At 36.2% G+C, this 25240-nt stretch overlaps 1 protein-coding gene across 3 annotated transcripts in view; it reads left to right on the top strand.

Moving 5' to 3' along the window:
• LOC134852106 (dedicator of cytokinesis protein 11-like) overlaps window positions 1–25240 on the top strand; it is a 69520-nt gene that overhangs the window by 38995 nt on the left and 5285 nt on the right. For all 3 annotated transcript variants that reach the window (XM_063868388.1, XM_063868387.1, XM_063868389.1), the window contains 9 exons: window positions 3310–3656; window positions 15151–15422; window positions 15663–15845; window positions 18722–18827; window positions 19718–19941; window positions 20364–20726; window positions 21597–21833; window positions 22240–22383; window positions 23405–23651. In XM_063868388.1, coding sequence (XP_063724458.1) covers window positions 3310–3656; window positions 15151–15422; window positions 15663–15845; window positions 18722–18827; window positions 19718–19941; window positions 20364–20726; window positions 21597–21833; window positions 22240–22383; window positions 23405–23651 — 2123 coding nt within the window. The remainder of the gene's footprint in view (window positions 1–3309; window positions 3657–15150; window positions 15423–15662; window positions 15846–18721; window positions 18828–19717; window positions 19942–20363; window positions 20727–21596; window positions 21834–22239; window positions 22384–23404; window positions 23652–25240) is intronic.

Here is a 25240-nt window from a genome sequence, read left to right on the forward strand (position 1 = left end):
CCAACAAATAGTTTTACTCGCTCAAAAATAAGTTTGAAGGTTTTAAATTAGGCATAATTCAGCTGTTGTAAGCCTGCTCGCTTGCTTTATCTGCTCGAATTAAGACGATAAATCAAAAATTTCAAACCGGTTTTTCTCGACACTAGAAAAAATGAATTTTTAAGGTGGTCGAATCACGACTGAAAGGGCTTTAATATAATATATCACTCAAACCAGTCTGATGATTATTTGTGGTACTTGATTTTGTCTCGAAAACAAAAAGAAAAAAACTAAATTACTCACGAATACGAAGTTCCTCGCCATTTTCAATGGTCGGAACAAAAAGAAAACAAAAGCAAAAGTTCATTCGTGTAGAATTTTTTTTGAGCTATGAGTTTGATTATTTCTGCACATTTGCTGGAAGCTATCAAATTAGGAACTTACAAAATCGTCTTTTCTGATTTTAAAAGTTTCGAACTGAAAAATGCTAATTTTTTTCCAGATGTTCATGATTTGAGAAATCCAAGGAAGGGATCTAACACGTTAGTCGAGTCTCATCGCTGCATTCTGTTTAAGAGTAATGAACGTAGTGAAGACTCTTTCTTAAAATTGGCATAAAAGTCTAATAACTACAGATATGCATTCATACATATTGATGCATTTATGAATGCAATTAGGTATATATTGCACTTGATGAGTTCAATTGAAATTCATCTGCTGAAATCGACAAATATAGCACTCTCCAAATACGAACGTGGAAATGGCGCAAAAAAACGTGAAAGATTTCTAGTTTCCAAATTGGAATTTATTTTTTTTTAGCTTTCCAGCGGAATAAAAATTGCACCTGTTGAGCCAGTTTTCTCAAGTTGAGTGTATGTTATCAAAAAAGCGCCAGTCATAAATCGTTCTGGAAAGTCAAAGAGCTTAAAGAGCATCTATTTTTTTCTTTGAAATTCGAAAGTTGAGATTTTTTCAACAAATTCGGTGTTTTTTTTCTGCTTAATTGCGTTCATTCTAACGATTTTTGAACCGTTCTTCCAACTTCTTGATTTTAATCGAAAACTACTTCCCAATATGAGTTCATAGTATCAATGGAGAGAACAGGTTATGTGAAGCCACCGTGCATAAGTGGCTAGTCCCAATTTGTTGACATAAAAGTAATGGCCCTCGGAAAAGTCAAATTGATCTTAGGAAAATTGTGATTTTTTTCACCATTTCTGAAACTTTTGACTATTCTACCCTCCCTGAAAACTACCCTCTCAAATCTGAGATTTTCGGTCCAAAAGAGAGGACGAGTTGTGAGAAGCTACCCTGCATTAGCAGCTACGCCCAACTGTTTTTACACCAGCAGTTATGGCCCTCGGAGATGTCAAAGTTTCGATTTTTGACCGTTTTTGAAACTTTGTGACTTAATTATCGAAAAGTTGCCCTCCCAAGTTACCCTCCCAAATCTGAGGCGGCAAAAATATATCATCATGAGCGCACATCGTTTAACTTTTGGACCTATTCCCGGCTTTTTGACTTTTAAGAAATTGTTATTTCAATAATTTCAAAGTAATAATTTTTTAACCTATTTTTTAGTTGAAAATAAGCCATCAACTTGTAAATTGAGCAATTTTTGCTTGTTCCGATTTCTTATATTGACAGTTTTCGCATCAGTACGTGTTCTTAGAAAATATCAAACAAGAGTTGTTTCAGCTTCAGCTGGTCTAATTTACTTTGCATTCGCTACTGATATATCTATCGTGGTATGTTTTTTGACTAAAGTTTCAGCTTATTGGATGTCGGCTTCAATTCTGTAGGCTTGTTTACCGATTTTTGTTCTTCATATGTAGTACTGTGACATCAATTTTAATAGCCGAAAATTAACCTCAATAGAACTTCTTTGAAAAACTTAGAATAAATTCAAACACAGAAAAATGCTTTTTGTTTTTAAATTTTCTCAATCGATTTTCCATTACTTTCAATATTAACCTTGTTCGAAGTTCTATTTGCTTATTTTTTAAGCGTTGTGGTGCGCTCATCCTATAATTGTTGTATCGCAAGTGGTGCGAAGCTCAGCTTCGCCTCTGTGTCAAGCAAGTGTAGAAAAAATAAGTAATTAGTAATTATAAAATATCTGTTCCCTAATATTGACCCGAAAAAGCAAATGGCTTTTTTTGGTATTTGTTGGTAAATAGCAAAACTTGGTACGATGTTAAAGTAATCATGTTTTTTGTTCTAATTTTGAACTGTTGAATTGTTTTCATTTTAAACTGTTAACTTGTTTTAACCTCCTTGTTTTCGAGATATCGCAGTTTTTAGAATTTTTTGTAGTTTTCTCAGTTTTCCATGAAAAATGGCAATTTAATAACAAGCAGCCCATAGATGTGAACACTAGTTTTCCCTAAGTTTTTGAAATAGATTTTATTTTTGAATATCTTAATGTGAACGAGTCTTTTTTCATTGATTATTTTGTTTCGTTTTCTACGTAATTAATCCAACCTGTAAGGGTGGTTGCTTAGAGGATTCTAGGATCCCGTTGTCTGTCCTCTCCAAGTCTTATACTTAGATGCTCTGATTGTATGTTTGAGAGGAATGAATTAAGTGGTTACTCTTATATAGGTCTTGGTGACTTGTGATTTTCTTAAAGTTCATTTCATTTCCATTTTTAAACGGAAGGCAAACTCCACTATTGAACAGCAAAATTGTGAAGGTCACGAAAAATGTGATCGAATCCTAATTTCGTGAATGGAAATTGATTATCAGATTTCCCAGTGAAATATAAAGTTTATCCTATTGATCCAGTTGTCTCAAATTGGGTTATTTTTAACAAAAAAAATGTCCGTTATAATTTGTTCTTCAAATTCAAAGAGCTTTAAGGGCAACTGGTCAGTTTTTTTTTCAGTTTCCTTGTGTTCATTACTGTTCCAGTCCAACTGTTAGTTGGCTATGTTTATTTATGTTGGAGAAATATATTCTTGCTTTCTTTAATTTTAAATTGTATCAAAGCTAAGTAACTGTCGCTACATGACTTGAAAATGTGTTTAATCCGCCACCCATTCATACACGTGTCAGTAAAATCTGAGCAATCCATTTTTTCTCAATTATGTTTAAGATTTATCAAAAGAGTGTCAACCAAGAAAGAGCCTTGAAGTTAAAATGCTTTCAGTTATTGTAAACGGTTCGATGAAACTCGAAAAGTTTCTGAAAATTGTCGCGCTTTGCGTTGTTTTTCTGGAGATCATTAACACTTTCCGAGCTGTCTATGAGCTGAGTTTGATAGATATCTTATGTGAAGTTTTATTAAATGTTATAATCATCAAAAATTTCAATAAAACATCGTTTTAGGTCATTCAACTACAGCAGAAACTACACATCTGAAGACGAAACGACGACAACAACAAACAATAGCGGGTCAAACAGAAAGTTTTCGACAATGAGAGAAATATACACGAATAGCACCTTTAACGCCCCATCAGCCCAGTTGTCGAATGGGGGCTCTTGTCGCGAGAAATTTTCAGGTGTTCCGGTTGTCGCCAGTGGAGTAGGAGGTGGGGGAGATAGTTTGAATGAGAAGACAACGGGAGGTTTTGTGGCATCATCAATGGGGGGCCATTCTGTAGCTATTAGACCGAAGACTATCACTCTGACGTGGATGGCGAGCAACGGCGAAGATACAAACACGACGACGAATTGTAAGAAAATAGCAGTTGTATATAGTTTTCTGTAACAATGTATCTGTATGCTATTGTATGATATGATATGTTGAATTCCACTCAAACTAACGTCTAAAACAAAAATGGTAAATAGACACGTTTTCTCCGTGACGAATGCGGGCGTTAATTTTGTGATGTATTGTTGTTTCAACTGCTAAAATTGGGGAGGAACTTTGTATTTGGGTGTGTTTTAATTTCTTTTAAATTTCTCCCCGCTAAAACAGATACCACAAATAATCTAGAGAATGCGTCTAGTGATTTGTCGTGTTAAAACACTTTCTTGGCGTCGAGAAAAATTGAAAACAGAAACAGTTAGTCAGAAATAGAAAACAGAAAAATCGGTTTCAAATTTTTGCTATTTAAACAAACTTAGAGCGAAGAATGAAGAGGCATTTTTATTTCTAGTAATTTCTAGTACTCCAGCGAACAATAGAGCGACGAAAGAAAAACAATTTAACCTTTTTCTATGATACCCAATCATCTAGATCTTATGATACACGATCGTCTAGGACTATTTAAAAAGTTTATCACAACAGTCATAACGTATATCAAGGGTAAGCAACTCTGTGTCATTAATGCTCGTAGGTTGAAATTTATATATACTTTGTCACAACAAGTTAGTTTTTCCGTCAACTTGTTGGTTTTTTCGTCAACCAGTTATGTCTTGGGCAAGTCTCTAAACGTTTTTCGATGTCTTCTAAACGCCTATACTTTTATATGTAATTTATATTTATAATAAAAGAAAGAAGTTATTTTGTGTGAGTGTGTGTCCCTGTGTCAGTGTCTCTGACCGGCCTCCTTTTAGCATAACAAGCGCACTACCGGGAATTTTTTTATGAATGTCAGTTTTAGTTTGATTGCTTTATGTTATTTTGTTTTTGATAGTAATGAACGGGCTCTTTTTCCTTTTCCCTCCATCTCACTCAAACATGAATTTTATGGTCTAACGAGTGGTTTTACAAGGTTAATTATGAATATCAAATATGTTTGTCATGCCCCAATTAATCCGCATGTCAATTTTCATGACAATCGGACAAATTGAACAGTAACTTCAAAAATAAAAATTTGCAGGTGCGGGGGTGGGGGGGGGGGAGGGAAAATAGCCAATGAACGTTGTAAAGAATTTTATATAGAGGTATTCGTGATTTTTTTTCAGGAAAATTTTGATTTTTCGCGTTTAGCCTTTTCGATTTTTTTTTCAGTTCATTTCTATTGGTAAAAGGGAGGCAAACTCCACTATCGAATTTCAAAAGTGTAAAGGTAACAAAAAACAAGATCGATTTCTAATTTGAAATTCTATGAAAGTGGATGTTAATGTTCAATTTTCCCAGCGGAAATAAAGGGCTCTTTTTCCTCTCCCCCCCCCCCCCCCCCCCAACTCCCACGATCATCAATTTTATGGTGTAACGAGTAGTTTCACAAGGTTAAATATGAAGACCAAAAGTGTTTGGCATATCCTAGTTATTCATGTCAATTTTTATAATGATCGAACAATGTGAACAGTAACTTAACGAGTAAAAAATTGCAGGTGGGGAAAAGAAAAAAGAGCCGAATAAAGTTTTACCTGCTGATCCTGTTTGCACAAATGGGGTTAATTTTATCAAAAAACGGCCGTTCATAATTTTTTTTATTCAAAGAGCTTTAAGGTCATATAGTGTAAAGGTAACGAAAAACAAGATCGATTTCTAATTTGAAATTCTATGAAAGTGGATGTTAATGTTCAATTTTCCCAGCGGAAATAAAGGGCTCTTTTTCCTCTCCCCCCCCCCCCCCACCTCCCACGGCCATCAATTTTATGGTGTAACGAGTGGTTTTACAAGGTTAAATAGGAAGACCAAAAGTGTTTGGCATATCCTAGTTATTCATGTCAATTTTTATAATGATCGAACAATGTGAACAGTAACTTAACGAGTAAAAAATTGCAGGTGGGGAAAAGAAAAAAGAGCCGAATAAAGTTTTACCTGCTGATCCTGTTTGCACAAATGGGGTTAATTTTATCAAAAAACGGCCGTTCATAATTTTTTTTATTCAAAGAGCTTTAAGGTCATATAGTGTAAAGGTAACGAAAAACAAGATCGATTTCTAATTTGAAATTCTATGAAAGTGGATGTTAATGTTCAATTTTCCCAGCGGAAATAAAGGGCTCTTTTTCCTCTCCCCCCCCCCCCCCACCTCCCACGGCCATCAATTTTATGGTGTAACGAGTGGTTTTACAAGGTTAAATAGGAAGACCAAATGTGTTTGGCACATCCTAATTATTCATGTCAATTTTTATAATGATCGAACAATGTGAACAGTAACTTAACTAGTAAAAAAATTGCAGGTGGGGGGAAAAGGAAAAAGAGCTAAATAAAGTTTTACCTGCTGATCCTGTTTGCTCAAATGGGGTTAATTTTATCAAAAAACCGCCATTCATATTTTTTTTTGAAATTCAAAGAGCTTTAAGGTCATATATTTTTTAAAATTCGAAAGTTGATGTTTTTCCTATTTTTTTCTGTTTCTTTGCGTTCATTATTCTTTTCCCAATGTGAGTTGGCTATTTTAAATTTTGTCTATCTTTCTGGGAAACATGGGGTGGAAAATTGAGTTATGTGACTTCTAATCGTTTCGGCAGTTCATTTCCAACAGATGTTTATAAATGAGCACGTGCATTTTCAGGAATAATTTGGTTCACTTTGATTTTAAATTATGCCCCCCCCCCCCCCGTATATTTAATGAAAAGATCTGAAACTTGGATATTGAGATATTTTTTGACCTTCGAATTATAAGCATTATTTTCCTGTCTTTGTTCCTATAACAGGTACATGCATGAGATTAATGTTGAACTTCAAAATAGCATCATTTTTTTTGCTTAACCCAAATTTTTTGCTTTTTCGCTGCTTAAATGAAAATAAATTATGGTGCACCTCGACGTTTTCCACTTTTCTAGATCACATGCCAATTAAAAATTAATACTATGCAACAGTAGTTCAATTTTTTTTTCTCTCAGAAAATGTTATTAGGAAAGTGAAATTGAGTTAGGTGCCGGGCCGCAAATGGCTACACAGCTAGTTTTTTAATTGAGTATTTATTAGTTCTTTATTCTGGTCCCTCCCCGCTCAAAAAAAACAATTTTCATGTATTTGAAAATTTTCATGTATTTGAAAATTTGTTTCTGGCAAAACTACCGATCGGAACTTAATGTGCTACTTGCGGAGCAGCCGGCTACTCTTGTTATCAATGTGCGTCGGACACTAAATAAAAGAACGATGATTTTTAACTTTCATGCGCTTATTTTTGGCCGGTTCATTGTATGGCAGTTGAAGAAATAATACAATCACTTTAGCAAAAAAAAATGTCTGACGCTTTAAATTTTATTTCAAATTTCATAGTGAATTATGTTAGTTTCATAATTTTATGTGCTTTTTGTAGTGCCTTTAGAGGTCAATAGTTAATGTGGACGTTTGCTCTCTATCAATAAGGTACATCAAAAATATGGACCAATTAGGGATTTCATATAGTTTGATGAGTTAGTGTAAGTGTCGAATGAACTTACAGATTGCATTGCGATTGTTTGTCCTGCATATGGGTCTCTTGATCCATACCCACCCCCCGGGTACATTGCCTGTAGTCCATTCTGAGTCCTAGTATAGTCGACGGCATCTATTTCACTCCATTTCTTACGATAGAAAGACCGACACAGTTGCAGAATTGTGAATAGCGTAGCACAGAAAGCGCCAAACAGCAACATCCAAACTAACAGTGTGGCGCCGGCTTCTAGTTTGTACTTGGTGTGATCGATTTGAAGTTCAGTGCTAACTTCCAGACCAGGAGACAAATTGGAAGTGTTGGTTGCCATCAAGCTGCTGTTTTGGTTGTTGTTTCGATTGAGCATACTTGAGTTATTGGAGAAAGTCATGTCATATAAGTTAAAGCTATTGACTGTTGATGAACGGAAAGACATGATGATGTCAATGAGTACTAAAAGCGGATTTTTGAAAAAATAATGATTTGGTGCGATAAAAATACCTGTGACGTGAAAGTTATTCAATCAAGATGCCGAAGTTGGAAAGGCGGAAACAAGAGCTACCGACTTCAAGATATTAAAAGGTTTAATGGATAAGATAGAGATAGCAAATGGACGTAAGGACGATGAAAATATTGATAAACGGTGGAAATAAATTTCGATTAAAAACAGTCACAGGAAACGTTTTGAACTGCGTAGGTAGAGTTATTTTCGGTTTTATTCGGTGTCCCAGGACAAATTATCAATGACCGTCTGCTATATATTAAAATTAATACAAGATAATTTGATTCTTTTTTTGTCGCTCTCATGATATCGGATGACTGATGAAAGACTAATAAAGTGTCACTGGAGGTAAAACAGGAGGCTGTTTTCATGATGGAAGGTTAGAATGGCCGAAACTAATCAAATTCTTTTCAAAAATAGACACCAAATTTGATCACATTATTAAACGCTCAAATCCGAAGGTGAAAGAAAATTCCTGCTTTTTGTGTCACGGTTTTATACGAGTAAATGATTTTATTCAACATCCAGTTTTGGCGCTCGTTCCTCCTCAAATTTAATGTATAATCGAGATAAAGAGCATTCCGGAATATTTTTTTAAAATCAAAGGTGCTGGGTCACTTTGTTTTGGGTAAATCCAATCCAAGCTATGTATTTGATCATTATTGCCATTTATGTGTTATTGTTTATGAAAAGAATTCTTTGTTGCATATGTGCACGCAATTTTCCGTGAGCAAATTTTTGCAATTCCTTGTCCTAAGTAGTTTGGATGCTATAAACCAAGAATCACTTTAATTTGTGCTAACAGAAAGCATGAAAATAGGATTTTCAATAAAAAATTCATAGAAAGCATGAAATTGATATTAAAAAAAAGATGTCCAAGATGGGGGGGGGGGAGTGGATTTTCAGAAAAATTTTGAAAGTTTTGTCGATCTTTTTTTAGGTTCACCAAATTGATTGTCTGCGCTCTCCCAAAACACTATAAAGACCCTAATTTGACAAAATTTTCTGCGCCGCGGGCTAATTTTTGAAAAAAGGCATTTTAGGCACTCTTGGAAAATTTCGACCAAAAAATCGCGTTTTTTCGGCATGCGCTCCCCCTCAAAGTTAGTATAGATTGGCGCCTTTAGAAAAATTTTAAGGTAAGTCAGCCAAAAATGGATATCTTTAAATAGTACAAGGGGGCCCTTTGGGTCGGCAGGGGGTCGAATCCCTGAGGAGGGGGGCGTCGCCCCCCCCCCCTAAATCCACTACTGCTTGTTACTGCAAATTGAGTGTCCTTGATAATAAAGCCAATCATCGAGCCCTAGAGAATGAATGCCTGTGGCGATAGGCAATTATTCAGAGGAAATGTTATTAATGTGCACACATTGTTTCTTTGGCTCTTATCCTCTCCCACTCCCCTCACAAACTTGAACGCTACTTAAACATTGTCATACGGGAAGCGCAAAGCAAGGCAAGAAGGGGCAGATCGGTACAATGAAGGTCAGCGTAAGGCAGGACGGAACCATGCAGGGCAGCGCGAGGCATGGCAGTGTAGTACAGTGCAAGGAGGGATAGGATAGAACGGGAAGGGCAAGGAGGGACGGCAGGGCAGTGGGCGACAGGCCAGGACAAGGAGGGACAGGACAAGGCAAAGCAAGACAAAAAGTAGCAGGGCCGGACAAGGAAGAGCAGCGCAAAGTAGGACAGCGCAAGCCATCGCAGGGCAAGGAGAGACAAGTCAAGGCAGAGCGGGGCCATGGAAGGGAGGGGTACGGAAGGACAGGGCAGGGCAGGGCAAGAAAGTGCAGCACAAGGCAAGATAAAAAGAGGTTCAGGGCAGGGCAAAGCAGGACTGAGTAAGGCAGTGCAGTGCAAAGAGGAGTGGTTCAAGACAAGGCAGCACAAGATGGCAGGGCAAGAAGGGCAAAAGATGACAGCGCCGGGGCAAGACGAGGCAGAGCGGGGTGGGGGAGCGCAAGGCAAGGCATATAGGATAGTGTAAATGGGATACATCCGTAGATTTAGTCATTTATCCAGTCAGCTATTCATCCATATATCCAGCTATCCATCCTTCCACCCATTTTTTGATCCATCCAATCAGTCTGCAATCCAGCTTTCTATTTATTCGACAAGCCATCTAGGCATTCATCCATTCGTTCATTTATCCATGAACCCAACCAGACATTCACCCACCCAAACACTTGTCCACCTATCTAAACTTTCAGGCACCAAACCAGAAATTAAGCCATAAATGCTACCATCAATTTTGTCAGCCATCCAACCAGCCGGTTTTTTTCAATCAGTTATATCATCTGTTTATCCATCGAACCAATAATCATCCCTCAAACCAATAATCTATCCAGCAACCAATTTGACCATCAAAACATCCAGCTATCTATTCATCCATCAAGCCATCCATCTATCTATTCGTCTATCCATCTAGCCAGCCATCGTCCATCAATCCATCCAACCACATTTATTTAAGCATCCGATATATCCACTCGGCAATCCATTGGACCATCCATCTAACCATAAAGCATTCATTCAGACATCTAATCACCCATAACCCATCGATGCATCCGTTCATTCATCCCTTTTGCCGTCCATCATCAAGCCATTCATCGAATCAATCATTCATCCTACAGTCTTTTCAACCATTCATTCAGCAAACCATCCAGCCATCTACCCATCCATCCAGCCATAAATTCATCTATCCACTCTTGGTCTATCAGTCCAATCTAAGCATCTTTCTATGCAGCCATCTGACCTTCCAGCTAGCCCTTGGTTCATCTATCTACGCGCCCCCGGACACCACAATCCATTCAGCCACCTATGCATTCATCCACCCATTAATCCGTTCACCCATCCATACTTCGATCCATCCTTCCAGTTATTCATCCAGCGATCCATCGGTCCAGTCATGCATCCTTTCATTCAGTCATCAATTCATCCAGCTATTCATCTCTACATCCAGTCAACCATCCAACTATTCATCGATCCATCCTTCTAGCCAGCCATCTGAGTTGCACATGGACTGAGGCATAATTAAGGTAGATAACTGTTCGTACAATGCAGACTTTCGGGTGTCGGCCTTAAATCTGTTGGCTTTTTGAACTTTAACTTTTTAAAATGTTTTGAACAATGTAATTTTATTTGAGATTGTTCAAGTTATGAAAAGCAATTCTTGAAAATTCAAAACTAATCTCTCAAATTTTTTTTGCGATAATACCTAAATTGAATGCTTAGTTCTGGTTGAGGGCTGTTTTAGTGCTTTGCGTTTTTAAGGTACCGAGCCTCTTTTGAGTCTGTTTAGTTCAATCGACGACATTTTCAATTTGTGAATTTGATGGCAAACTCGGAAATCTAATTTATTCTTTGTTTTCTGTTAGTTTTCGTGTTTTTCGGTACAAAATCAATCTTGTCAGGTAGACAGCTCCAACGTTTTGAAAGCCTCGCATCTAAAGCAGGTAGGATTAATGTTTGGTCCAATTTCTGCTGTGGTGCTCAATAGTTTGCTTTGAATACTGTAATAGAAGTTTTTACAATACCTATAGTTTTCGGTCTACTTAGGGGTTTCACTGGCTAATTAAAGTTCTTAAAGAGTCATTTTACCTTAATGCGGTTTTTGTTCTGAATCCAGTTAATGATTATCAGGCCAATTTTGTTTTTGAAATTATTAGGCAATACTTTTTGGCGCGTTTTTTTTGTTTTCAAGTTTTTTCTTCACTTCGGGTTCAATCATCCTTCACTTATTCCGTTCTTCTTGTTATTTCAGCCGATGATTTCATTTAGCTTGTGTGAAGCAACGTTCCTGATCAAGAGTAATCAACGTAGTGAGTACTCTTATATAGGTCTTAGTGATTTTTTGGTGTATTTTTTCACGAAAAATCTTCAAATTTGTTATTTTACGAATCAGTTTTTCTAAATTCGGTGGCCCTTTTGGTATGTTTCCAAGCCTTGGCAATTTAATGGCATCTCTAGTGATAATTCTCAGGTTTGCCGCGGAATTAAAAGCGGAATCATTGATCCAGTTTTCTCCAACTTGGTCAATTATATGACAAAGGTATCAATCATGAAGGATTCCGAAAATACAAAGAGCTTCAACGTGATTTGTTTTTTCCTTCGAAAGATGAAAATTGATGTAAAAAACGGTATGTTTTTTTTCAGTTTCTTTGAGCTTATTGATAAGTTTTTGCTTGCTTTGTATGAAATTTTTTTAACTTTTCGAATTAAATTTGAATCAGGTTTTTGAAATTGGTGTCTTGTTTCTGTTTTCATCATTTTTAGATTGCTAGTGGTACGAAGCTGCGCTCTTCCTCTGAGTTAAAATTTTTTAAAATTTAAGTTGTTTCAATTGTCTCCTTGTAGTGAGCAATGCTCTTAACACTGTATGTCGGTCTTCACTTTGTTTCTTTTTAGTAATTCCTGGTTGAGGAAAAGAAATCGATGGAAATATTTTAAAATTTTTCATCAAATCAAGGAAAAGCGTGGTTAATTTTGAGAAAATGGCGTCTTATTAGGAATCGGTGTTTTTCATCCGCCCATTACTGCGGTTTACTCTGCTCGCAATTTGACGTTATCAGAAAAATTAATCGTTGGAAAAAAAAAGAAACTGCTGGGACATAAACATTGAAGTACCGCATATTAGTCGAAGTGAATTAAATTTTCGGTGTAATAAATGGTCGATTGATTCAAGGCGTAGGCAGTGGAACATCAGTATGGCAAGAAATCGACCAACAAAGATGTCGAAAATAGACTTCAACTGCCAAAAGGACTAGTAAGAATAGCCTGTTGCCTCACATAATGCCCAAACTTTTGATCACAGTTCCTTTGAGAGACCGTTTCAAATAAAAAACAAATTCGAAATGAAAAAAATAATGTTTGGTGTATCTTTTTCAAGTTTGTGTGTCAAGAATGTCAGAACCAAATGAAACAGAATTGTTACAATTGTTTACAATGTAAATTAATTATATTTTCTCATTTTTTGATGCCCGAGAGCTTTAAGTAATGTTATACAGAGGACAAAAGCAACACAAAAATGCTTTTTTTATTGTACCCTTCAAGAATGAAGGTACGAATCGCACAAGAAAGACGCTTGGCTTTGTTCTATAATTTAATTTAACCTTCCTTTTAAAAAGGATATTGCAACCGGGTACTAACTTTTTCCCCTTTAAAAACTCCTTAGCTTGCTTCATTGTTCCAAACATTGTATTCGGGTGTGTTCTTGTTTCTTGTGTTCAGGTACCAGCATATAAACAGCTGCTTAAATCGAGTGATATATTATATTAATGCTCTTTCAGTCGTTATTCGAACGACATTTTAAAAATATTGAAACGTTACCCAAAGTCGAGAAAAACCGATTTGAAATTTTCGAATTTTTGTCTAATTTCGAACGTTCCTTCAAAGATAATTAATATTTAAGGCTAAGATAACTTGATTTTTGAAGCTTCATCTAGCGCTTCCTTGACAATAAAAATTTTTTAGCAAGTGGTATCATGCTCCGCTTCCCATCTGTGTTGAGTTATAGCAAAAGTAACTGACTGTGCTCAAATGCAAGTAGCACACGATGTTCCTACTACCTTCATCATAGCAAAAAAATCATCGAAAAATTGTTTGATAAGTGCTTGATAAGTTATATTTAAATTCTTTTCGAAATCTGAATCATAAGTGGAAGGGCTGTAAAATGATACCTCAGTTGACTTTAAAATTGTTCAAAACAAGGCTGGTCAAATTCAGCTGGAATTAAATACACCCTACGCCATAGTTCTTTCCCGCGCTTTCCAGTGTTCGGAACAAAAATTTTGAGTGGAACAAAAAAAATTAATTTCATTTTTTTTTAAATAAGGTTGCGTTTGATAGAACTGTTTTTGAAATCAAATTAATATACCTGAAGAAACCTTCAGATAGGGTTTAAAACCTTATTTTATTTCAGGTGTTATAAAAGGTATTGAAATCGACCCATTTTTTTTCAGATTTTATTGAACAAAAACTTATCTTTTGAGCAGCAGCCGGCCATTCTTGAAGCAAGTAGAACATTAGTTGAAAGAAGCTTGACAATGTTAGAGGTTCAGTTTTTAGAAGATTATTTGCAATTCGTTTGCTAAATGGAAGGCAAATTAAAAAAAACTGCAACTGCTGGCGAAAGTCAAGCTTCATTTTTTATTTTTCAAAACTAGATTTTTGAATTAGAGATTGCTCAGTGATATCAAAAAATCTGAAGTTGGGAAATTTTTACGAAAAACGTAAGTCAGAAGAGATTCGAAGAAGTCAAAAGCTATATATTCTTTTTCTTGTGATATTTGAGATATTAAAAAATTAGCCATTTTTAAGAGTCGATGAACGTTGTTCAGACTTTTATATAGGTCATTTTTTTTTCAGGAGAAGTCTTTAAATTTGTTCACGCTCAAATTTACTTTTTCGAGGTTTGAAACAAATGACTCTTTCATTTTTTAAAGTTCCGTTCATTTCCTTAGTAGGAAGGCAAGATCCACTATTGAACAGCAAAAGTTCGAAAATAGAGTTCATTTATCAGATTGTAACTTCGAAAATAGAGTTTATTTATCAGATTTCACAGCGAAACAATCTTTACCTATTGATCAAAATGTTTCAAATTGGGCCAATTTCATCAAAAAATGTTAATCATAAATTTTTCTAGAAATTCCAAGAGCTGTGAGACCAGTAGCGGATTTAGGAAGGGGCTGGGAGGACGCCCACACCCCCCTCAGAAATTCGGGTCCCTGTCGACCCAACGTCCCCCTTGTACTATTTTGAGATATCCATTTTTGGCTGACTGACCTTAAAATTTTTCTAAAAGCGCCATCGGCGCCAACCTATACTAGTTTTGAGGCGGAGCGCGCGCCGAAAAAATGCAATTTTTTGGTGGAAAATTTCCCAAAACGCTTAAAAACGCCTTTTTGGTATTTTTTTAGAAATTTACCTGCGGCGCAGAAAATTGGGTCAAATTAGGGTCTTTATAATGGTTTGGGAGAGCTCAGAAAATCAATTTGGTCGACCTAAAAAAAGAAGGTCGACAAATTTTTTTCAAAATCAACCCCCCCCCCCCTCGAAAAATTCCTAGATCTGCGTCTGTGTAAGACCATAATTTCTGTCGTTGAAATTCGAAAATTGAGAAGTCGTATTTTTTTGTTTACCTGCGTTCATTGACTTTTTTCCAACTGTCTGCTGGCTATTTGTTTGGCTGCAGGAGGAAGGTGTTTGAATTATTCATGGCTTACTCTGTTGTGTCCTGTTATTGCCGAATTTTTCAATTATTGAGCAATGTAGCCCCCCTCCCTTACAACAGTGCTCGGAAATTTGCTTTCAGAGTGGACGTTTAAAAAATTTTCATAGCCTTAGGTAGAAACTGAGGCCTTGGGTCGGCTAGCTTTTTTATTTAGAAAATCCGTAATCATCAATGAGTTTTGCATTTCGTGAATTTTGCCGAATAATTGTGAGTGAGCATGAAACTTGTTTAAATTACAGGCTCTGTGTCAAATGGAGTTTTCTCTCCAAATCTTTCCGACAACGGCCTATCTTCACTCAAAGAAGCAAATTTGGCTACTGAAACTGGACTGGTAGTTCTGGACACAGTAGACGCTCTGGCTGCTCACTTTAGAAAGCGAATGGAGGCACTTCAGAGTGGAAGTGTGACACTGACTAGTCTGTTTGAGATCTACTTGGGGTTCCTCAGGGCAAATCACTCGGAAACTCTGTTGCAACAGGCATTTGCGTCCATGCGGCTCCTCAATAGCAAGGTATTACTGTTGATATTGCATTACTAAAGCAAGCTACCCGAATTCGAGAAAAACATCATGACTATAGTCTTGTGATTGTCAACAGAATGATTTTAGAATCAGTCAAGAGACTGATTGCAGAAAATGTCCAATTTTGTATCTGGGATCGGTAATTTTTACTAACCCAAAATTGTGAAATTGTACATAAAATGCAAAATATTATTGCAAATGTTGAATAACCTTGTATTTGTCTTGTTTCAGTTCCCAATGATGCTGTTCAAAGGCGATCCCTCCCTGTGTGGTCGAATGTGTTTCGAGTTGATTCACTGTTTCTCAGCCAGACTGGAGTCGACCAGGTACCACAGCTGCATGTTGCTCTACCTCCTCATGAGGAACAACTTCATCTTCACTGCCAGACAGAACTGCACCAGGGTCCATTTGCAGGTAATACATGGGACCATTCTCATGGCACAAGGATCGAATCCCACAAGGGCCAAATCTCTCTAAAGCTCACGGCTGAATTGTCATGTTTTCCTTCAGATTTTTGATTTCTGACTTTGATTTCAATTGGTCATTACTGTCTGCCATGAGGTGCTTCTGCCATCAGTGATCCAGTCAGGTTAAAAATAAGACCAACGTTTCATGTAGGAAAGGAAATGATCAACCTGACCTGAATGAATGTACTTAAAAGTTGATTTGATTTTTTAGATTTCCAAGTGAATTCATTCAATCCCATCTGCTCCTAAATTTTAAGTTTTAACTAACAAAGTGAATATGCTTTCATGTAGGACATCTGATTTTACTAGTTTTAACAGAAAATTAGGCTTGAAATTTGTTCACGCTCTTTATTACATATTGTTGTTTGAATTTTCGATTTTTCCAAGTTCACTCGAAGTTCATTGGCAAAATGAGAGATAAACTACGCTCTTGCTATAAAATTTCAAATAGTATGAAAAATCGAGTTTGTATTTTTAGTTGCCATTTCAATTTTTTATTGGAGGAATTGAGATAGTACCTATTGATCCAGTTTCTCAAATCGGTTTGGATTGATAAAAAAAATTCAATCAAAAAAGTTAATTGAATTTGAAAGAGCTTTAAGGTGGTGTATTTTTTGTGAAACTAGAAATCATTATTTTTTGTCCGTTTCCTTGAGTTTGTTAAATTTTGTAACTTTCTATTGACTATGTTTTCAAATTATGAGTTTTGTCAAAAAAAAGCGTCATTCATAACAGATTCATTTGAAGTTAAGTGAGCTTTATTCGCATGTTATTTGTACGTAATGCGAAAATCAAAATAAATTCTGGTACTTCTGGTAGAAATATTTGTACTTCTGGTTTCTTTGTTCCTTTTTACTTTAGCCATCAGCGTGGTGTATTAGTACAAATTATTTTTTAACTAACTTGCAAATAAAAGTGTTAATTGATAGTGGAAAGTGTTCACTTAATTGGTGGCACTTATGCTATAATCACGCTATAAACTTATGCTATAAATTTTGTAGCTTATGTTCTCTGCTTTATTTGTGGCTAGTGTTTCTGATGTGCTTAGCGTGCGTGGCTGAGTGGTGAGCGCATGAGACTCACAATCTCCAGGTTGTAGTTGGTCGCAGATCTAGCCGATTTTTTTTCGAGGCTTATTTCGACATTTTTATTTGCCTCAGTACAATTTTCCGCCCTCTGTTGGCTCTCTCTCAAAATTTTGTTTGCAAAAGCGAGCTGGCGTGCGTATTGCCATAAGATCGTTTACTTAACGAATATCGCACGTTTAGTGTGAAGATTTCGCAACGCGAATAAAGTAATTACCTAATTTCAAGTGTTAATCGACAAAGTTTGTGGCATAAATCTGCGGCGCACAACTCCACTTAATAAGCCTCAAATTTAATTTTTCTGCTCAATAAACAGCCAACACCATAAAGTTATTTGTGAAAAATCTCAAATAATCTGCTCAAAAAGGTATTCTCTGCTCAAAATTTTATTTGAAAAAACTTCTCGCAAAAGTTAAATCCGACGCCTGAAAAGCAAATACTGGAGAAAGGTTAAGATTTAAATTGAAAAAGAAAATCAGCATGTGTCCCGCAGATTTAAAATTTTACCGCAGAAAGTACCGCATAGTTAGTTTAAAAAATATCCGCAGTCCGCATCGCATAATTTAACTACTTATGCCCTCAGATTTTTGCCAATCCTGTGTGTGGAGTTGATGAAGTTTGTACTTCCATTAAACAGCATGCTCAGCTACATCTGCTTTGTTAAATATCATTCTTTGCTGCTTGATATATAAGGATGTAAAATGTGTAAAACTAGTTTAAATAAACCAGGCTTGACTGAGTGATTAGGACACGCAAAATTTTGTATAATTGTCCCGTCTCGAATACCTTAGTCTCAGTAGTTTTTTACTTAACGAATATCGCACGTTTAGTGTAAAGATTTCGCAAAGCGAATGAAGTAATTACCTAATTTCAAGTGTCCTTATTGTTTTTTCATACATTTTCCTTTTTTTGTTTCGACTTTCGAAGAAAACGGAATATTCATGCTCGGTGTGGTTTTTTTATTCCGTCAATTTTTGCTGATCGAAATAATAGTTTTCGCCAAAAAAATTTTATACCCCATTGAAGATATCGAGTTCTTGAGTTCAAATGTAAAAAGATATTTTACCTGGCGATTATTTTTTGTAAAGTTCTGGGGGTTTGAAAATTGCCAAATTGGCCCAAGTTCTGGACCAAATTATGCGAGCTTTGAAGAATTTTTTCATATTGCTGAGAGCGTAACGCGAAGTATTTATGCGTGGCGAATTATCCAGCTCAGCAAAGTCGTTCCAACGTGAATTGAGGCTAGCTAATCAGATCGATCGTATTTATTTCGTACGACTCAACATTTCACACTTAGATATTGTCCAAAATTGATAGGTTTTCAATCTCTTCCCCAAAAACTATTCGATATGAATTAAGGGGTAGTCGGAACATTCAAGGGCTTTGGCATGATATACGAGCAGTCTTGTTTGCCGTTTAAGCTTATTTGAAAAGGCTTTTGTTTTTATCTAAAAATAGATGCAATATGCGATGAGTTTTGTGCCTTCTTTTTAAGTGTAGGGATCGGATCGCCTTAGTTTTGGACGCGTGAATAATCGGCGTACAGTTACAGGTTCTTGCAAAACTAAATTATATATTTTTTTTGCAGATAATTAGATTTGTTGAATTGAACTAAGATTCCTTGTCTTGGACGATCACTTTTAATGCAGTCACTAAAACGCTAATTGACTGAAAGTGTGAGTTCCAACTGGCGTAATCCAGAGTTGTATCATCTTATAAATATGAGTACCATTTGCAGAGTATCGTTGCGGTGTCTCAACTGGTGGGTGACATGTCAGTCACCACTAATCCCAAGTTCCAGGAGTCTCTGGCGTTGGTGAACAACTTAGCAGCAAGTGATAGAGGTAATACTAAATCCATTGCTCCCCCCTCCTCCCCAACCACATTGAACATCAATTTTATGATGTGAGCAATAGGTTTTACAAGATTGTTTATTGGGACCATGATTGTTTGGATTTGGGTATTTCGCCCACTTGGTAAGATTGATTACAATTGGGTAGTGCTACTAAACGAGTTTTAAGTACATTTAGCATATAAGAGATGAGATTTATATGAATCCAGAGGCATTTTTAGTTGTATTTCTTGTTATGTTAATTGTCTCCGCTTAGCAGTTTCCATTACGTGACCATTTTCCTATTTTTCAAAAAAAATCTATATAACTCAATATAGTTAACCTGAAATGGGGGTTCAAAAAATCTGGCATCGTGGTGAGTTGTGAAAGCTTAAGAAGACTCAGTTTCCTGTGATATTTAATGACTTGCGCTACATTAAGTAACCAGGATTATAATTCATTGTTGAATCATCTTGTTTGCCCCGCACAAAAGATCTAGATTATTCCTTTTGCGCGATGTTCTAAGAGGGAGATAATGTGGTTTATTATAACTGATCTCTCAAATATATTCCCTTGTAGATTTCATATTCAATCTTTACACTTGGGAAATCGGTAGGTTATAAATTGATTTAAATTTCTTAAAAATTGGGTTTCCCAAAACGTAAATAAAATTACTTTTACAGTTATTAGGTATCGGAATCATCAACTTAACAGATTTGTACATATTTTTTCACATGCAAAATTTAGTAAGACCATCTTTCACTTAGCTACAACTTGTATTTTGTAATTGAACTAAACGGGTGAGAACCTGGAAAATATCATTTTCTCATTTTTTGGCATTTCATTTTTTTTACCATACTGCTAGTTTGAAAATGACCTTTGATCCCTTGTTTGCTGCTGCAGGAATGACTCACACAAAGTTGCCTGGCATTGTGAATGACCTGACCAAGACTATCCGGAAGGTTTTGATTGCGACTAGTCAGATGAAGGAGCACGAGGAGGAGCCAGAGATGCTTCTTCATCTGCAGCACAGTCTAGCAGACTCTTATGCTGGCACTCCTGCTCTGAGGCAGACATGGCTGGAATCGATGGCCAAGAAACACACTGAACAAGCTTATTATTCAGAGGTAAACCACTGGACTTGGTACTCTACTCCATTTTCCTCGTTCATTGTATGTTTTTCAATCAATAAGATTTCCATCTATTATTTCAATATTGTACGAGACTGATTGTACGAGTGTTCGGGTCAATTAAACGTTAATAAGCGAAGTGCATTTTATTGTATTTGAGTCGTGATTTTTTGGGAGGATTTAGTCAACAATTTTTTATCATGGTTGTAGACATTGTCGATTGTCATTTTTTAAACATCCAACTCTGAAACTTGATAATTAATGTGCAGCTTAACTTTTTTTGGAAAACCTCATTGTTTTTATAACTTTTAGATTCGCCAAATTGAAGTTTGAAACCGAACATTAATGCGAGGGTAAAATGTTATAAATTTTGGTTTCCTGAAAAAAGGGCCATGGTTTATTTTGTGCTACTGATTTAGGCAGCAATGTGTTACCTGCACATCGCTGCAATGCATGCCGAGTACCTCAAGGCTAATGGACAGGCAGTGGCAAATCCAATCAGCACCGCAAACATCAAAACCACCACATTCGCCAACAAGAAAATCTCAATCTCGGGCATGCAATCAGCTGCGGCTAACTCCCTCATAACGCAATCACCTGTTATGTCATCTAGTTTGAGTTCAACTAGGAATCAGCCGAATGCGACAGCTGTGAACAACTTCGCCAACACGCTGATTCCAACTGGAAAGTGTTTATTCAGGGAGATCAGTCCGAATATCGAAGAGGATGAAGTGGCAGTTTTAGAGGAGAAGGGGTCACTTCAGGACGACTGTTTCTCACAGGTATGAACAGATCGGTATTCATTCGCTTTGATATTTTCAAAATGAGTTCTAATTAAAAAAAATCAAATCGATTATATTGCTTTGAATTAATTTGAAGATTTTTTTCTAACAAGATTTATAATTTTTAATTTCTTCGATTTTGTTAGAATAATATGATAACAAGGTTTAGACATATGGTTGTGATACATCTGCCGAATATCGTTTATACATCTGCCGAATATAGGTATATTTTTGCTTTATGATTATAAATATGACTGTGTTCAGGTGCGGGGTGAGGCGGCTCGAACTGTATTCCGGGCAACATAGTTTAATACTATTCAAGTCAGTCTGAGTATGGGTATACAGTTTTGGGTTGTTTTGCTTTGCACCTAAAGGACATAGTCATATTTCAAGAAATTTTGAAAAATGGTCAAAAAGAGGGCGTTACTCTGCCCAAATTTCTAGAGAATTTAAGGGCTTTTTTTCGCGAGGTGGATGAGGCGTTAATTAATTTCTAAAAAAACTTATAATTTTTTTCTTTTTGCTATTTGGTTTCATAAATATTATATTTATCACTTATTCATAACTCATTGATGTGCTTTTCTTTTGTGTAATCTGTGGGGTACGCTCCTAGTGGGTTTGAAGAAAACCCTTTGCGTATCCTCACTTAACAATCCTGGGTAAACTGTTGATTCATTTATTATGTGATAAAAAATATTCTTTTTGTTTAATGTAATAGTGTATCTGATTTTGTTAAGTGAAATTAATTCTTCTTCTTCTATACAGATTTATTAAAGTGATCGTTTTGGTCGGCGTGAAAATTGTATATATAATTTTTGTTCGTTATCAGTTGCATGAGTTAGTAATAAATCGTTTTTGACTTGTTTTCAGGAGATTTTCGTGAAGTTACTCGAAACAGCGATTGAAAACTTGTGGCAGTCTCAGAGATTTGAACTGGTGCCCAAAGTGATACAACTGATCCTGCCCTACTATGACAAAACGAGGTCGTATGAGAAGTTGGTGGATCTGCACAACCAGTGCAGCAAGAGCTACGTGAAGATGATGGAAGTGTACAATAGTGGCAGGAGGTTCCTTGCATCCTACTTTCGAATCGCATTCTTTGGGAAAGTTAGTCTGATATCTTGAGCAGTAGCCGTTTTGGCTCTTCGAGAATTCCACGCAATTCGACATTCAAAACTAATCATATGGGAAAATCAATTTGGCTGGTCCAAATAGTTGCAAGGATGTGTTTCAAGCGAAAACCATTAGATACGTTCTTGGACACCGATGCATGAAACTTTGGAAAAACTATCAGTTGTTCATTCATTTCTAATCACATATAATTTTATAAGATTTTTTGCTCATTATGATGTTCAAAACTGTCAAAACAGGTCTTTTCTGTTAAATGGCCCAATATTGTCATGAAAGTTCAAATTATTCTGACAAGGAATTAGTTTCAACCAATCAAATTGAAGCAATAATGCGCGAGGCTCATCATTTTTGTGAGAACTAGCAGCGTGTTTTTTATCTGTAGATTTTTGGGCCGGATGATGGGCAGCAGTATATCTACAAGGAACCCAATGTGACGTCACTGGCAGCTGTGTCTGAGAGACTGAACAAACTATATGGGGACAGACTGGGACAGGAGAACTTCAAACTACTGCATGACTCAGATGTGGTAAGCAAGTTGTTTAGTGTCAATGAACCAGACTAAATTTTTACCAGACTAAATTTGGTGGAACTTTTTAGTATAAATAGAGACATATTTAGCATAAAATTGATTTTCCGATTTGACTTGATTCCTTTTCAAGTTCGTGTTAAATTCATCTGGAAATTACTGAAGCTGATATGGCTCGGAAAAAGCTTGAACGACTTAGAAGTTGGAAATTGGATTCTGTATTTTACGTTTAAGGATGTGTTACTGAGCTTTTTGAGGTTGACGGTTCAAGTTTTTCTTCAATGCGACTTCGCTCGTTTACCATTGCGGTAAGCAAGGGTATTGCAATTGGGTACTATACTTTTTCCCCTAAACAACTTGGTCCACAGGATCTTTAGAGGACCTTTCATCTGACATTTTGCGTAATTTCGAAGGCAAAATATACCTGTTCGGGATTATGTGTTTCAGTTTGGATGGATCGTAAGAACTTTAAAATTTAATGAATTTTTTTAATGACAGTTTTGTTTTCGGCTCAACAGGTTTCGACCCAAAGTTTGTGGCCTTTGTTTCTGCTCGGTAAATGATTTCCATTTTTAAGGGCTGTTTGTGAACTTCATCTGATACAAATATGACAAATATGAAGTAGCTGTAAGTTTCCAACTTTTGTCAAGTTATTTTTTCAAGTAATTTTTTCCAACATCATTTTTCAGAAATTCTTTTTTGGCTTTTGTCTTTTTTTCATTGAATATTTTGTGGCGCAATGTGTTTTTACGTCGCATGTGTTGCGAAGCTCCGTTTCGCCTCTGTGTTAAAAAATGTAATTCGGATTTCACTGTTGCCTTATACTAGACGGTAGATCCAGCAAATTTTTTGTCTATTGATTTCTGGAGTTTATAAAATATATCGCTTTCCGGCGGATAAAAGTTTGATTTTGGATAAGTTTGAAAAAATTGTTTTTTGATTTTGAGTATCGCCAATGGATCTTCAGATTGGTTTTCATGTGTCTCTGAAGTTTAATTTCTTGCAAATTTATCTGTTCTAGGTAGCGAAGAACCTGGATCCCAAAATGGGTTTCCTTCAGATCACCCACGTGGAACCCTACTTCGAAGAGAACGAGAGATCAGACCATAGGGCAATCACAACCACCACCGACTTCGATATGCATAACAATGTGAACAAGTTCGTATTCGAGGCTCCCTTCACCCGACCAGCAGACGGGTCGGCACCGGAACAAGCGAGACACGCGACCCAATTAAATGAACAGTATATCCGAAAGACTATCTTGAGGAGTGAGTAACATTAACGGTCTTAAAGTTTTGTAAACATTTGATAGTAGATTTCGTGATGGTTGAACGCTTCCATTTTCCATAGTCATGTTTCTGAAAGTATTAAAAACAAGATCTTGCTTTAAGCATTGTCTGACAATGCTTATAGTACATAGATTAAAAAATTGGCTCGTTGCGAGCAAGTTTTAAAGCATAAAATTTATAATATACAATACTTTTGGCACTGATATTGGCCTTACATCAGGAGCTGATTTGGGGGGAGGGGGGGGCGCTTCTTTATTATTTTTTAAGAAATCCATTTTTGGCCGACCGACCCTAAAATTTTTTCTTTTTTTGACTTATTTTTTTTTAAATTTGCCTGCGGCGTAGGAAATTTGGTCAAAATGGGGTATTTTTAAAAACTTAATTTGGGCGACCTAAAAAAAGGTGCCGACAAAGTTTTCGAAATTTTTTTTGAAAATCCCCCCTCGAGAAAATCCTAGATCCGCCCCTGCTGAGAATGATCACTTGATACCCTTGGGATCAAAAGGGGTATTGTAATTGGGTAATAGACTTTTCTTTGCTATGGAGTTGCTGCATGTATGCATGCATTTTCTCATTTAGGCTCTGCGGTCTTCCAAGGCGATTTTTTTCTTGCCGAAAATGTTTGGCATAGTTTCGACTTCTTGGTGTTGGCCTAAATTCTATCGGGTCATTAATTTTTATGATTAATAGTAAATGAACTTAGTTCGGATTCTTTTATAGGCCGTGATTGTTTTTTAAAGAGTCGATGTACGTAGTCCAGACTCTTATATAGGTCGCGATGATTTTTTTCTTTCTTTTATTAGGAAAAGTCTTTAAATTTGTTCAGGCTCAAATTTACTTTTTCGCAGTTTGACTTTTGATTTCTTTTTCAGTTCAGTTCTTTTGTTAAAACGACGGCAAACTCCACTATTCAATAGCAAACGTGTAAAAGTTACGACACACGTGATCAACTTCTACTTTGGAAAGTGGTATTAAATTTTCAGTTTTCCCAGTGGATTAAAAACCGTGCCTCTTAAAACAGTTTTCTCAGTTTGGGTTAATTTTATCAAAAAAGTGGAAATTAGTACCTGTTTTTGAAATTCAAAGATCTTGAAGACATTATCTTTTTTAAATGCAAAATTGCCGATTTTTTTCTAAAAACAAGTCAGTATTTTTTTTTCTGTTTTCTTGCGTTCATTGACTCTTTTCAACTGTCTGTTGGCTATGAGTACCTCTTAAAACAGTTTTCTCAGTTTGGGTTAATTTTATCAAAAAAGGGCAATTAGTACTTTCTCTTGAAATTAAAAGATCTTGAAAGCCATCTATTATCTTTTTTTAAATGCAAAACTGCCGATTTTTTTTATGAAAACAATTCAGTGTTTTTTTTCTGTTTTCTTGCGTTCACTGACTCTGATACCTATTCTATTAGGAGTCTGTCTGTTGCCTGTTCTGTTAAGAGCAATGAACGTAGTGAAGACTCTTATATAGGTCTTGCTGTTTTTTTTTCAGGAAAAAGTCTTGAAATTTGTTCACGCTCAATTTGGATTTTTCGCGGTTTGCCTTGTGATTTCTTTTTAAGTTCAGTGCAT

Source organism: Symsagittifera roscoffensis, chromosome 7 (assembly GCF_963678635.1).
Source record: "Symsagittifera roscoffensis chromosome 7, txSymRosc1.1, whole genome shotgun sequence".
Lineage (NCBI taxonomy): Eukaryota > Metazoa > Xenacoelomorpha > Acoela > Convolutidae > Symsagittifera > Symsagittifera roscoffensis.